Source organism: Thunnus albacares, chromosome 3 (genome assembly GCF_914725855.1).
Source record: "Thunnus albacares chromosome 3, fThuAlb1.1, whole genome shotgun sequence".
Lineage (NCBI taxonomy): Eukaryota > Metazoa > Chordata > Actinopteri > Scombriformes > Scombridae > Thunnus > Thunnus albacares.
The window spans coordinates 3,554,310-3,568,502 of NC_058108.1; the positions used below are offsets into that span (position 1 = coordinate 3,554,310).

Consider the following 14,193-nt stretch of genomic DNA (forward strand, 5'->3'; position numbering starts at 1 on the left):
AGACCCAGGTCCTACATTATAAACACAGATGAAGGACATAAACATGAACGCTGTACACCACCCACAACCTCAGACACCTTACCAGAGACACAAACAATCACAAACATACTGAAGCAACCAACCAACCATATGTGACAACTTCAGGCCGAATGTCACGCCCCCCCAGAGCATATGGAGTTATAATAGTGAGTAGAGAGACTGTTGAGAGAGGGAAATTTTACAGGACATTCTATAAATGTCCTGTAAGGATTGTAAAGTGATGTTCTACTCTGTGGGTTTCCTCTACGGGGATTTCATATATTACAAGACTTGAGGTGTTCTGTAAAAGGGGATTAAAGCTGTTGTCACATGGACTCTATTGAGATGAACAACTTCCGGTTAACGTTCATGCATCATACAGCTGGCTCTCCTGGCACAGCCTGGTTGTTAATGTAACACTATCAGCCTCATCGATCTGCAAAATGTCAAAACACTTAACCAGACGTGGAAAAAGTCACTGGATCAATTACTGAGAGACAAGGTCACCATGGTGGTCTGATGAGTCACTGTTTTATATCTACAGTCAGACAGAAATACAGGTAGAGGATACTGGAAATGAAAAAGACACAAAACACGAACAGAACAGGATGGACGTGTTTGCGTGCCGGTGTGTCCCCCCCCTGCTGTTAACCCACCGGTCGCCAGGCTTGAACTCGCGGGAGAACTTGGTCCTCTTCTTCTTGTGCTTCCTCTTCAGGTTGCGGATAGACAGCGGGATGCTCTTCTTGCGGTTGGTTCCCAGACCGCCGCTCTGAGAGGAAGCCGTGGAGCTCGCCGATGACGTGAGAGAGCTGCAACCAGGTTACAGACACGGATTATTTATCCACAGTGTTACAGAGGCTCAAACAGCTACTGTATGCAGAAACAATTTAGGAAATTAAGACTTAAGTGTGGTAAAAATGAACTGGACATAATGACGGTGTTACTCAACTACACATGACAGTAGTCTGAATGCATCTCAAGAAAAAGGACACACAGGAAGCAACTGTAAAACATAATGAGATGCAGCGTGACAGATCTGTCACAGATACCACATTTATGAACATTTTAAGGTTCACATTTTGTTTAAGAGATACTGATTCAGCTTTAGAGGTATTTTTGGGTCTAAACAGGCTCAGACTGTCATTTTTAAAAGCCAAGCATCAGGCTTTCTTCACCAAACTGACAAAACATGTTTCTATATTTTAATCTAGGGGATAATTGTTCAATCATAATCGTGTTCATCTCCAAACTGAATGGTTATCGAGTACCTAAACACACGTGCGTACACACAAATCTGCCCGTACCATACAACACGCTACAGACCTGGTATCGTCAGTGTCCTCGGCAGCCTCGTCGTCAGCGTCCTGCTCGCCGTGTTCAGCAGAGGTGTCGTTGATGTTTTGGGGGTCGGGGGGGTTCTGCACAGCCACCACAGGCCCGTTGTTGTTGGAATGAGACGAGTCTGTCTGGTCTGACTTGTGCTCGCCTGATGAGAGAAGGAGAAGGAGACGCAGATGTCAGAATAAAGAGTAACTTTATCAGTCTCCATGGTGAATCAATAAAAACAGAAAGAGTACTTGAGGTTTGGTTTTGCTCTGCTCTCAGAGAGACGCAGTCGTCGTCTGCTTTTCTGGATCATGCAGACAAAAATATTTCTCTGCTGAAGTGTGCTGCACTTCAGCACAATTTCCAATTAGTCTATTCCCTCCGTACTGAGAGAGCACTGGCTGATGTCTCACAGCAACGTTAAATCATTCTGACACTGCTTTGCATGGAGATATTTAGTTCGCAGCTACATAAGCAGAAAATGATGCTCATTTTTCTGACAATGATAAAGGAAATAAGCACTATAGAGATGAGAGAATGTATTTTATGCTCATCATTTCAGATTTAATGTTCATTAATGTTCTCTCTCCCGTCTCACTGTGAAAAATCTGACTGATGGCCTGCAGATAAAGGAAACCATCATGTTTTTGACTGAGGAGCAAATGTGATGAACGCTTTTGAGGCAGAGATTTGTTTTTTTAACATAAAAGAAAAAAAGCATTTTTGATGTGACTAAAGCAGGAAACAATAACTTCAATTAGTTCATTAAAAAACTGAACTACAATAAATTACAGTGAAGCCTTTTAAAGATTACATGAGTAGTGCATGGTGAGGGAAAGTCTGCATTATTAACATTAAATTCATTTTGGATAGTTAAAAAAAAAAACGCAATGAATAATTCATATTCTTCATGATCACACATCTCTAATAGTTCTCTTTTGTTTATGTTCATGTGATCTTCAGCCATTATTTATGTTAACAGATTCAACTCCAATTAAAAACATCTCTTATCTTCTTTTTAAAGATTATTTTTGGTATATTAGAGAATCAGTGTAGTGAGACAGGAAACAGAGGAAGAATAAAAAGGTGTGACACGCGAACCGCGGAGGTTATACGGTAAATATAACCTTACTGCAGTAAACTAACGTCATTCACACGTCTTTATTTATAAGTGAGTGAAATTCTTCGACAGGAGTCGAAGAATAACATTAAAGAGGAAGCGTGTGGGTGTACTATCAGTTCCTCTGAATACTGTGTTTTCTCTGCGGTGAGTTGTTTGGCACCTTGTGTGTCGGCGTTGTCCGTCTTCTTCCCCAAATCCTTCTTGAACATTCTTTTCAACTGCATGAGACACAAATACAAAGAGAGAGTTTGAGGATGAGCAGTTCACACATTACTGTAACAGGTAATAGAGAAAGAAATAGTTATTTTTATACAAGAGCACAATTCAAATCTGTGTAATTTACCTTTCTGGCCACGGGGTCTTCCGGCAGGACGGGGGCACCCTCGGGTCCTTCGCATGTGATGCGCGTGGCGTCCCCCTTGGCAGGGAAGACGTAAAGAGCCCTCTCTCCGAGCTGCCTCTGGGTGTGGTCATAGTAGCCTAGACGCCTCACCCTAAAAACCCAACCGGGAGAGTGACGTTATCCGGCGGGCAACGAGAAAGAGGCGTACGTATGTGAGGTGAGGTGAGTGCTGTGAACGGATCGTAGGACTGACCTGCAGAGATTCTCCTGTGTGATGGTGGAGGGAGGTGGATAGACGCTGTCGGAGCCTTTGGGGGAGTAGCTCTTGGTGATCCACGTCACCTTCAGTTCCACCACCTTTACCTAAGGAAAGCACAAAGACACCGCAGATTTAAACTATTTAAGATATATAAATCACAATATAACTGTACTGCAGAGCTCGACGTACCAGCAACTGCAAGATGAAGACGTGGTGGCGACCACACACTTAATCCATAAAAATATACAATAAAGTACTTTTATTAACTATAATAAGAGCAGAGTGGCTTCTTCAGTTTGTGATTATACTATCTTTCCACCCATCTAATCCAATTTTTCAATTTGTCAGTCATTGGTATTCGTAATGAGAACCCTTCTCCTACAGTTGAAGTCATACATACTGTGTCGTCGTAGCAGTGATACTGATATAATGACTAAATGTTGCTGATTCTGCTGTGAAGAACAGACGGGAAGATTAGAAGAAGACGGGTGTGATTTGTGTCATTTTACCTCTTCTACCACCACCCTGAACTTGCACTTCCTGCTGAGCACAGGTTTGACCCCTGACAGCCACTGTACATTAGAGAAGACTTTGGCTGGGCCAATCAGGACCTGGCCCGGGTAGAAACCGTACGCCTCGTCGAAGAAAAGACCCTGAAAAAAAACAACACAGTGACGAGGGTTTAATACGAGAACTGAGAACGTGATGTTGACGAGAATGAAACTATAAAACTTCTCTTTTCTAGTTATTAAGTAAGGCGCTACAGAGTTTTATGAGAATGTAAAGCCTAAAATCACATTTAGGAAAGTGATAAAGGAAAAAGAGAACTAGAGCTGATACAAATAAACAACTAATCCCTGGTTATAGTAGTAGAAAGAACCACGTACAGCCGATATAAAACGGCCTGATTTGTTCTTTTTTATCCTTTTCAGGGTTGATGTGACCGACAGCTGTTCCGCTCAACTTGCAGCAGCGGAGAACTAAGAAAGCAAATGTACCCGAGGTGACAGGTGAGAGCTCGTGGCTACGTACCGAATCGCTGACATGTGGACAGACGTCGTAAAGCTTGGCACCGTCCTCCACGCTCATGGAGCACCTGGAGGGAGGTGAGAGAGACGACAGGTTGATGAATGTGTGCCAGCATGCAGACCCGGACCGCATGGTCACAGTATATATGCAGTGTAATTACACACACACACACACACACACACACACACACACACACACACACACACACACACACACACACACACACACACACACACACACACACACACAATCTCTACCTGGCTCCGTTGGAGAGCTTGAGGATGATGTGATTAGTCAGGTCATACACTTTCCCGAGCCAGAAGTCATAGGCAATGTAGTCGCCGTACATGAAAGACTGGAGAGAACACAGTGACGACAGGATAACATGAAGTCTTTATCTTCTATAGACACATTAATCAGAAAGAGACTTTATCACAGCTCAGTGTTGTTATGTAAAGAACTCTGATACACCAAAGCTGCCAGAGCTACACATTCAACACTCTCTACATCACTGCAGTCTGTTAACTGACCATTTCATTCAAAGTTACTGTCTAGTTTTCAAATCAATCCTATTAAAGGACGTGACTGGCGTTATTTCTTCTCTATGCAAATAATACTTGTTGGTGGGATCAGTTCATTGTTGGTTCTGGTTTTTTCATGGGATTTGTTGACAAAAAGAAACACAGAGTATCTCCAGACTTATTCTTTAACGTGACATGAATGAATCACATACATGTGTGTTTCAATGACAATGACTCAAACATTAGATTATCCTGAACATACTGTAACAATGCAATAAAACACTCTCCTTGTGTATACTGTGCACCAGGCTATGCGATGAAAAGCTGCATTTTTAATCATCTTCATCGCTGACTCAGACATTTTGAATCGCATTGGAGAATGTTTACTGTTTGCTAAACATAATTAATTAATAGTATTAGTTGTGATATCTAGAGGATTGAATTTATTTGCAGTAATGTTGAGATCAGAAATGTTTTTGTCTTGCAGGATTGTGCGTCAGATCAGACGTTCATAGAGTCACATCGGATCCTGATTGGTCATAGTTTGCCGTCTTTAACCACTTGTGTGATGCCGACAGGGAACCGCTACAGGGGATGAGTTGAGTTTCCAAAGCCGCTCGTTTGTGTGTTCAGCTCATTATTGGATCTCCTCTCTTACCCAGATGTGCTGCAGGTCTTTGCTGTTAACTGGATACAGTACACAATTTGTTCCGACTAGCTTCACTGCACACTCGATGTCAATGTTGGTCACGATGCCGCACTGGTTGTCCTGTAATACAACAAACACAGGTTCAAGCATCATCATCATCATCATCACTGCTGCGTTACATTATCCCGCTGATCCACACCAACACCAACATTCCAGTCATGTCCGACGCAGCCAATGGAACGGCGCGTTGAACAGCGACACGACTGACAAAGAACACAACAGGTTGAAAGAAAGCTACACAGAAGGAGAGAGGTGAAGTGAAAAGCAGATCGAGGACTCTACTCACGTTTGAATTGTTCCTTCGCACGATGTCTCTGATGACGATGGATCGATCTTCAAGTTTCAGCTGGAAAAAGAAAAAAGAGCAAACAGGTTTAGGAAACGGTGGCAAACACAGCCGGGTGACCTCATCTTTAAGATATTTTACGCTGACAGAAGCTGCCGGCGGCGGTGTTGAATCATCGTTTTCTTATAATAACCCTTACTGCAGAGGAGAACTGTAACCCTGTGATGAACCTTTATAGAAGAACTTGGAAATTAACCAACTGGGAAGAAAATCACATTCACACTTCGACCGTGACGATATTAACTAATGTGATTTGTCACACCCTCGCTCTGTCCCCGCTCAAAGCCATGAAGACATGAACATGCACAGTCAGCGGGGCGGCTGGAACGCTCCCCCCCCCCCCCTCCCCCCCCGAGAGCAGATTAAATGATTTTGTCGTCTAAACAGAGACACATTTCACCGAGCTGGCCGGCGTTGAGTGTGAGAACAGTGCGACACAAACGCTGAAGGAGTCAGAGAACATATTTCACTGTTAATTATTAATTGACACCGATATAAAAATAGGATCCGGGATAAACTATACGGCTTAGAAGTAGCAGGACAAACAAGTTAATGGACAGATGAAGCCACAACAGCATTGATCAAGAACTACGAGGCCCAGAGAGACACAGAGAGCAGAGAACAGGAGACACTGAGCTATACTTGGCACGAGCTGCTCTCCCGGGGTCGCAGTGGAAACCGTGTTCCTGTGAGGCGCTTTTTGCTGTGTCACACTCCGACTGTTGCCGCACGCTCAGGCCGAAAACAGCCCTGCGTTCCTCAAAAAAAAAAAACAACCACAATGCAATGAGGCTGCGTTGGTAGAGGAGTGTTGTTTCAGGTACCAACGAGATGATGATATACAATCCAGGAAATCCTGTTTGAGTGACTGATGCAAGAGTTTGAGGGCTTATCAGACTCCAAAAACACGCTACGGTGGTTTATAAGACTGTGAGGCAGCGTTTTACAACATCACAACAGCGAGCAGTTCATCCTTCATCCTAACAACCGCCAGCAGATGAAGACTTTGACCTTGAGTTAAACTGCTGTTTCTAAAAGGTCAAGAATGACCTTTCATATCTAGAGAAAGGCTGACTAATGAGCTACATGAGCAATATTCTGAGTTAGCATCCAAAAGCATCAACTATCCTGTAAATAATCACAGTGATCCTGCTTATCTGCATCTGTCTGCTTTACTTATTCAAATGAAAACAGCGATAAGGGCAGAAACGTACACCTCAGCGTTTATCCTATTAGATGAAATGTGGTGAGATATATTTATGATTTTATTATGTTGTTTCAGTCTTTCTCTCTTCCCTCTGCAGTAACATTCACACCGACATAATCCATTTACTATTCAGGACAAGCAGCTGCTGCTCTTTATTCCTCACAGCGTCTCTGCAGTTCTTCATTATCTACACTGTTGATCCACAAGCTAAACAGGATCATAGCGACGGATTTACAGGCTCACGTCGTCCTGAGGAGCGTAGAGATCACTTATTAAACATCACCGACTATTTGATAATCAATTAGTTGTGTTATTTTAAGAAAAAAAAAAAAACGTCCAAACTCTCTGGTTCCGGCTTCTCAGCTGTGAATGTTTTCTGGTTTCTTTAGTCCTTAAACAACGTTACAACGGTAGATTTAAAGGTTTCATACGTGATGAAGGGACAGAATCGTGTTGTTTCACTGAAGAGAGATTCAAAGTAGTGGAAGTTATTTTTGCAGCGTGGAGCGACACTAAAGATGGATTGGTGTTATTACAGTGTTTGCACTTTAAGAGATGCGTTTAAAGGCTTTGGTTTCTGTATGACGTAAAGGAAACTTGCATCAGCAACATCTTAAACAAACAAACACTTCACCAGCTGCAGAAACCGAAACGTCATCTACAGAAACTGTTCAGCAGAAATTTATGGATTTCCGCTTTAAGTCGATGACTGAAGTGAGAAAACATCTGAGCTCATTTCGGGGCAACGTCTCCGTCATATCTGCTGATCTGAGATGAGATGATCGGGTCTGGCAGGAAGTGAACGACAGTTTTAAAAAAAAAAAAAGGAACATGTACATGAAATTGCTCACAAAAAGCTACCTGTGGGAGGCCCGGCTTCTACTCTGCACGCTACGACACAAAAAAGCTCTACTGGCACGTCTGGCGGCGAGCAGACAGCAAAGCAGCGGCCAACCAGCAGCCAGAGACTCGGAGTTTAGGCAGAAACAGATGGAAGTAGAGGAGGAGGATGTAATTAGGAGGACGGAGAGAGAGAAGAAATTAAAAACACAAAGGCCTGCTGCATGCTAAGTGAGGGGGAGGGGGGGGTTTGCTTTTCCTTGAAATTTTGCCAAACTGAGGAAAACTGGAAGAGTATTAATTAATACAACTGCAGGATGATGCTGATAAAATCTAAAAACAGGAACGATTAGTCTTCAATTAGAGGAAGGTAGATATGAATTACATCCAGCGTTGGAACTAACGATGCCGCTGACTCATTATTTTCATGAATCTATTTAATTTCTCGTTGAATCGTCAAAAAATGATCAGAAAATACTGAAGAGTTTGTTTAACCTGCAGTCAGATATTCAATTTAAAATGATATACGCTGCCTTTGAGAAGCAGGAAGTAAAGAACATGATTTTTACTTAAAGACTTCAGTAATTAACAAATATCAAAATAGTCGCCGTCAGTCGATTAACCGACCAATCGTTTCAGTTCTGATTATACATCCATGCAGACGCATCAGCAGGGTGACAGATAATAAAACAATCAAACAGCTATTAAAGTTATAAAGGACATCTTGACCTTACAATGACTCAGCATTTCTCTAACACATTTTTCTGCCACACACAATCCATTAAATTTCCATTTTCCGATATCAACTGAAATATCAAATCTTGCCCTTGACTAAAGTTCTATCGAATCTTGTGCAAACACACACACACACACACACACACACACACACACTCCAGGGTCCTTTGCAGTGTTTCTGCTTTGTCTCCTGCTGTAACCCTACCCCACTGAATTCTGGGAGAGTGTGTGCATGAGAGTGTGAGTGTGTGTGTGTGTGTGTGTTTGTGTGTGTGTGTGTGTGTGTGTTTGTGTGTGTGTGTGTGTGTAGTGGAGACGATCGATGGGTCGCCATGTTCCCTTGTAATCTATTAAACAGCAGCCTGTCTGCGCCTCATGTCTCTACTGCTGGGGGTTAGAGAGTACACACACACACACACACACACGCACACGCACACGCACACGCACACGCACACGCACACTCCTGAGCTTCTCTCAGTTAAAAAGGTTTAGATGAGGAGGGAGACAGAAGTATAAAACATGTTTTTTTTTTTTGGAAAGACACACATACACACCATCCACCTCATTAATATTCTTTCAGTGCATCGTGCTGCAGTGCGCTACCGTGGTAACGCATTTCCTCAACAGTTCAAAAACACTGTTTAAAATCAGTACCATGTGCCCCAGAGAGAGAGAGAGAGAGAGAGAGAGAGAGAGAGAGAGAGAGAGAGAGAGAGGAAACAGAGAAACAATACCTCAGGTCACACTCTAATAAAGACAACAAGACTTCCTGTTAGAAATCATGACCAGTATGTGAATCTGCTCGTCTATTTGCTGATTATTAACGTCTGGTTGGCAGAGTTACACAACTCTTAATGTGTTTTCAACTACAGGACACCTCGCAACGACTGTATCATGTCAATTACACACCTTGTTCCTAAACTCTGCTACACCACGCCGCGTCCCTGCAGCGGGTGTGATTACTCTCCAGGAGACGAGAGGAAGGAGGGAGAGCGGCCATCTAAACGGTCTCTTCTCTCCCCCTCGTTAGGCAGGTGTTTCCCTGATACGACAGGACGGCCGGGCTGCCTGAACAGGTGATCGGTGAGGGAGCGAGAGAGAGAAAATCTTTATAAAAGAAGTAGGCTGCATGCAAATAATTCAGGAGAGACTTACAGGTTGGTGCAACTGCTCTGCTGCATCTGCACACGGTTGAATGATGTGAAATGTTATTTCAGGTTGTAGTTTGGTGTATTTGGTCCGAACCAAGGAAACATTAATTACTTTTGCTCTGTTTTATTAACTTAAAAAAAAGGAGTCAACAGACATCATCAGCACCACAAACGGATGCTATGTGGTGAAATCTGACAGCAGGTCATGCAGCGGTGTACGACTCCTTATCAACTTATTTATCTTCTCTGGTTTCATAAAAAGCTCACAAAAGAAGAAACTGAGTATGAGAATTAATCAAGACTGGAAGCTCATACATTAGAAATAGATGATCAGGTACAGACAGGATGAACAAAAACCATCACATTACAGCAGGATGGTTACTGAGTTTTATTAAATTACATTTGGGATTGTTTATTCATATCTTGCACTGTTTCATGTTCTATTGTTCTGTTTCTTTTTTTAAAGCCCTGTAATGTTTTCGTGAAGCACTCTGAACTTCCTTGTTGTTGAAAGGTGTTGTAGGAAGAAACTTGTGTGGTTTCATTCAGTTTTATTGAAGATCTGCCAAAATATACACACATAGAAAAAGACACCAGCGCATCACGCCGCTGTTTTAACTCTTTCTCTCTTTCGGATTGATCTGGGAAATTCCCAGTCCTCAAGTGCCGAGGTGTTACCATGGTTACCAAATGACTTGTGTTTTTAGATTGCTTTCTTGACGGTTCACCATCAGCGGATGGGTTTTGATCTTTTGAATTTATAGTCATGTAAGACGTCTCTGCGGTGCGTTGTGATTGGACTTCACTTCTATTGTGAGCTTTCACACCAGCCTGAACGAATCAAACGGGCCAACGCAGAGTTTGTCAGAACCGTGACGAACCGGTTAGGAGTGAAAGCAGCCTCGCTGTTTGTGTGGATGTTATTGTTACTAACCTGAAGTACACGACTCCTTAATGCACCTTGAAATCAAAGTTGTTGTTCACTTCCCTCAAAAACAAACAAACACACACACATACACCGACTGTATATCTGCAGAGATTTATGCATCTTTTCAATGACACAATCTCAGATAGTGTAGAGTGTGTAGCATCATCTCACAGGCAGACTCACATACCCGCTGCAAAAATGATCAGAAAACTAGACGGCGAGGTTAGAAACAAAGCAGCTGACTGTTGCTATGGCTCATGTGAGGAGAGGCCCGTATGCTCGTATAGATGTGTGTGTGTGTGTGTGTGTGTGTCTCTGCGTGTGTGGAACCCGGCTGACAGAAGACAACCTCGGTCGCTCTCGTTCCAATGTAGTAAAGTAGGAGAGGCTTGACTGATTAAAAGGAATCGATGCAGGACAGTAATTGCTTTGACTTCCCAGCCTAATTAACACAAGTCATTATTCAGGTGCTGTACAAGGAGGAGGAAGAGGAGGGTGGGGGTGGGGGTGGGGGGGGGGGAGGAAGCGATACTGCAGAGGACTGCAGCTCAGGGGCCACGCCTTTTCTCCACTCTGACGGCTTTTCTATACAAGGCTTCCTCGTCTTTCAGCCTCATCTGATACTAACAAGCAATCTGAGCCACAAGTCAAATAAACACTTCAGTGCTGTAGCGTCTGTAGAGCTGCTGCTGAGTATCGATCTGTGATAATGAAGGTGCGGCTTCATACAACCTGCACCTCGGCTTTCAGCGGGCACGGCGCTGCTGCATCATTAGAGTTTTGGGGAATTGAAAATATGAGTTTTATTTCTTATGTGAAGACATTCGTAGCGTTCTCTGCACATCCACACGAGTGTTTTAAGATATTCTGGTCGATTAGACGTCTACTCTGGTTAAAGTTGATCTACGCTGGAGTGACATGAGGTCACCACACACAGAAAGATAAAAAGGTGTAACGGTCACACTGGTTCGATTGTCGCGGTAGGAAAAAGGTCTAAATAATGAAATGAACGACGGCTGAAGCAGAGTCATCGTTAATGTTATGAGGAACACCTGTGTCAAACGGCTGATTTCCCGCCATTCAGCTTCATCACAAAAAAGATGCAAATTGTCGGCAGTCTGTGAGAACGATGCTGCGCTGTGATACTGAACAAAATATAAGAATAACGAGTATTACAGTCAGCAAAGATGAGAAAGTGCTTGTACGGGAGAACCACAGGTGTGTCGGGCCTTCAAGTAAAGAACTATTCCTTTTACCCACAGAGACCACAGGACAGCACACAGTGTCTATTAAAGATATTGTGTAGTTTGATGGACGGATGAAATGAAAAAGGAGCCATTGAGAAAGCAAAAGAGATAGAGAAAAGGGAGGGAAGGTGAGAATTAAAGGTCTGTACATTAAGGAGGAGGGAAGGAGTGTAAACAAGCAGAATATGAAACGAGAAGGAGAAAAGATGCACGAGTCAGAGAGGCAGAGAATATAAGATGTGGAGAGACAGAGAGTCGGATATGGAGGAAACTGGAGAGTCAATCGTGGAAATGGAAGAAATAGATGGAAAAAGTCAGAGGGGGAGACAGACGGAGAAGATGGCGAGGAGAGGCAGACGAGGGTGTGACGGGGAGAAAATGAAGATGAGCGGCGAGAGCGGGGCGCGGAGGAGACGACGGTCGGCCCAACAAGTGGGAGACGGAGACAGATCCCAGCAGAAAGAGAGAGAGAGAGAGAGACAGAGAGACAGAGATAGAGAGAGAGAGAGAGAGAGAGAGGGTGAGGAAAAAACAAGAAAAGCAAGAGCCAGAAATAGACGTGAGCACCGCAAACACGGCAGATAGTGAGATAGAAAAAAGGATGGGAGGGGAGGTAAGGAGGGGTAGAGAGAGAGAGAGAGACAGAGGGGTAGAGAGAGAGAGAGAGAGAGAGAGAGAGAGAGAGAGAGAGCAGACAGTCTCCTCACTGGGCAGGGCCGATACTGCAGAGCGAAAAAGGGAGGAAGACGATAGAGAGAGGAGAGACGGGAGAGTAAAGAGGGCCGGTGGGATGGATGCAGGCTCCAGCAGCTAGGCAAGTCACTTCAGAGTCTGTCTATTCCCCCGTGTGTGTGTGTGTGTGTGTGTGTGTGTGCGTGCGTGTGCGCGTGTGTGTATGTGCGGTCTATACAGCGAGAGAAAGAGAGGATCAAATGAGATCCATTATCTCAGGGCGGGAGCCGGACGAGCATCCAGTCAGCACCATATTACGTCAACATTCTCCAACGCTGGTCTACTGGGACACAGAGGGAGGAGTGCAGGGACAGCATGGGTTAGGAGGAAGAGGAGGAAGGGTGGAGTCATCGGGGGGGAGGGGAGGGAGGGGGAGAAGAGAGGATGCAGGGTGAGAGAGTGAAAGGTTGAGGAGGAAATCAGAGATGGAGGTGGCGGGGAGAGGAAGATTTACTGTAAATACATAGTGCTGATGTCATCCTCATTGTGGTACATGTGGGAATTTCTGTGGCACAAACACAAACTTCACTGTCAACAAGCTAAAAATAACCAGCGACCAAGAAATCACTTAGAAATTAATTATTAAGTCACTTGTAAGAGTGAGCATCCACATCTGATGAGGTTTCTTTAATGATAAACAAAGAGATTTGTAAGTTTTAGCAGCAAAATGAGACATAATCTTTCATTATTCAATATTTTTAAAGGTTTAAAACAAGAGAAAGTGAAAACTGTATGAAAGCAAAGACACATGAGGGTGACTGAAATAAAAGATGATAAAGAAAAGTGGTCTGGTTATCACTGAAGGAAAGGGAAACGATGGAAAAGTGGGACAATGAGGTGACGAGTGCACAGAGAGCACGACAGGTTCACAGTTTGTGCCGTTTCACACGGACGACGAGTTGGTCTCAGTCTAAAAGCCCTGAGCCCCTGGGGGGGGGGGGGTTAGAAACAGTCAAAGTTGTGTTTCATCTCCCCTCTTTCTGCTATCGCACCTCCTCCTTCACCTGCTGAGAGGCCTCGTCGCTTCCCAGACATCCTCGCGCACACACACACGCCGGCTCGTCGTGCGACGACAAGGACGCGACAACCTGAGAGGACAGAGTGTGTGTGTGTGCGTGTGTGTGTGTGTGTGTGTGTGTGTGTGTGTGTGTGTGTGTGCACTGAGGGATAAGACAACAAGGAATAAGATGACAAAAAGGTGCAATGTCGTCCTCAAATTTCAATAAACAAGTTGATTTAACAAGTGAGGAGTTGTGTGTTCTTGTGATTCTGGTGAAAAGACTTGATGAGGCAGCGTTCGTCTTCCCTGCAGTATTATTCTCCTGAGATAATATTCCAACTTGATACAACCCGTATTTAATCAACAAGTACTTACAGTGAACAGACTGCACACACGCCTCGGGGGGGGGGGGGGGGGGGGATAATAAATCCTTCATCACAGTCTATGCAAATATCACACTATCAGTTTTTATTGTCATATAATTAATGGTTAGGAAAATCAGATGAGACTTTATAAATGAATAAAATAACCAGATGGGAATATCTCTTTCTGTTTAATCCAACTAATTTAAACAAATGATTGAAAGATTACTCCGTCACATTGATGCAAAAATCATATAAAAAAAAATTGTACAATTTATCTTTTAAGGTACTTTGGAAACATTTTTTTAAAATGA

The 14,193-nt window shown here is 43.6% G+C and overlaps 1 protein-coding gene across 2 annotated transcripts in view; it reads right to left on the reverse strand.

Annotated features, from left to right (window-relative positions):
* ube2o (ubiquitin-conjugating enzyme E2O) overlaps positions 1-14,193 on the reverse strand; it is a 38,984-nt gene that overhangs the window by 13,002 nt on the left and 11,789 nt on the right. For both annotated transcript variants that reach the window (XM_044345850.1, XM_044345849.1), the window contains exons 2-11: positions 5,618-5,677; positions 5,281-5,391; positions 4,359-4,456; positions 4,105-4,168; positions 3,582-3,725; positions 3,067-3,176; positions 2,814-2,964; positions 2,631-2,688; positions 1,345-1,507; positions 675-830 (exon numbers count right to left, since the gene is read on the reverse strand). In XM_044345850.1, the coding sequence (XP_044201785.1) occupies positions 675-830; positions 1,345-1,507; positions 2,631-2,688; positions 2,814-2,964; positions 3,067-3,176; positions 3,582-3,725; positions 4,105-4,168; positions 4,359-4,456; positions 5,281-5,391; positions 5,618-5,677 (1,115 nt within the window). The remainder of the gene's footprint in view (positions 1-674; positions 831-1,344; positions 1,508-2,630; positions 2,689-2,813; positions 2,965-3,066; positions 3,177-3,581; positions 3,726-4,104; positions 4,169-4,358; positions 4,457-5,280; positions 5,392-5,617; positions 5,678-14,193) is intronic.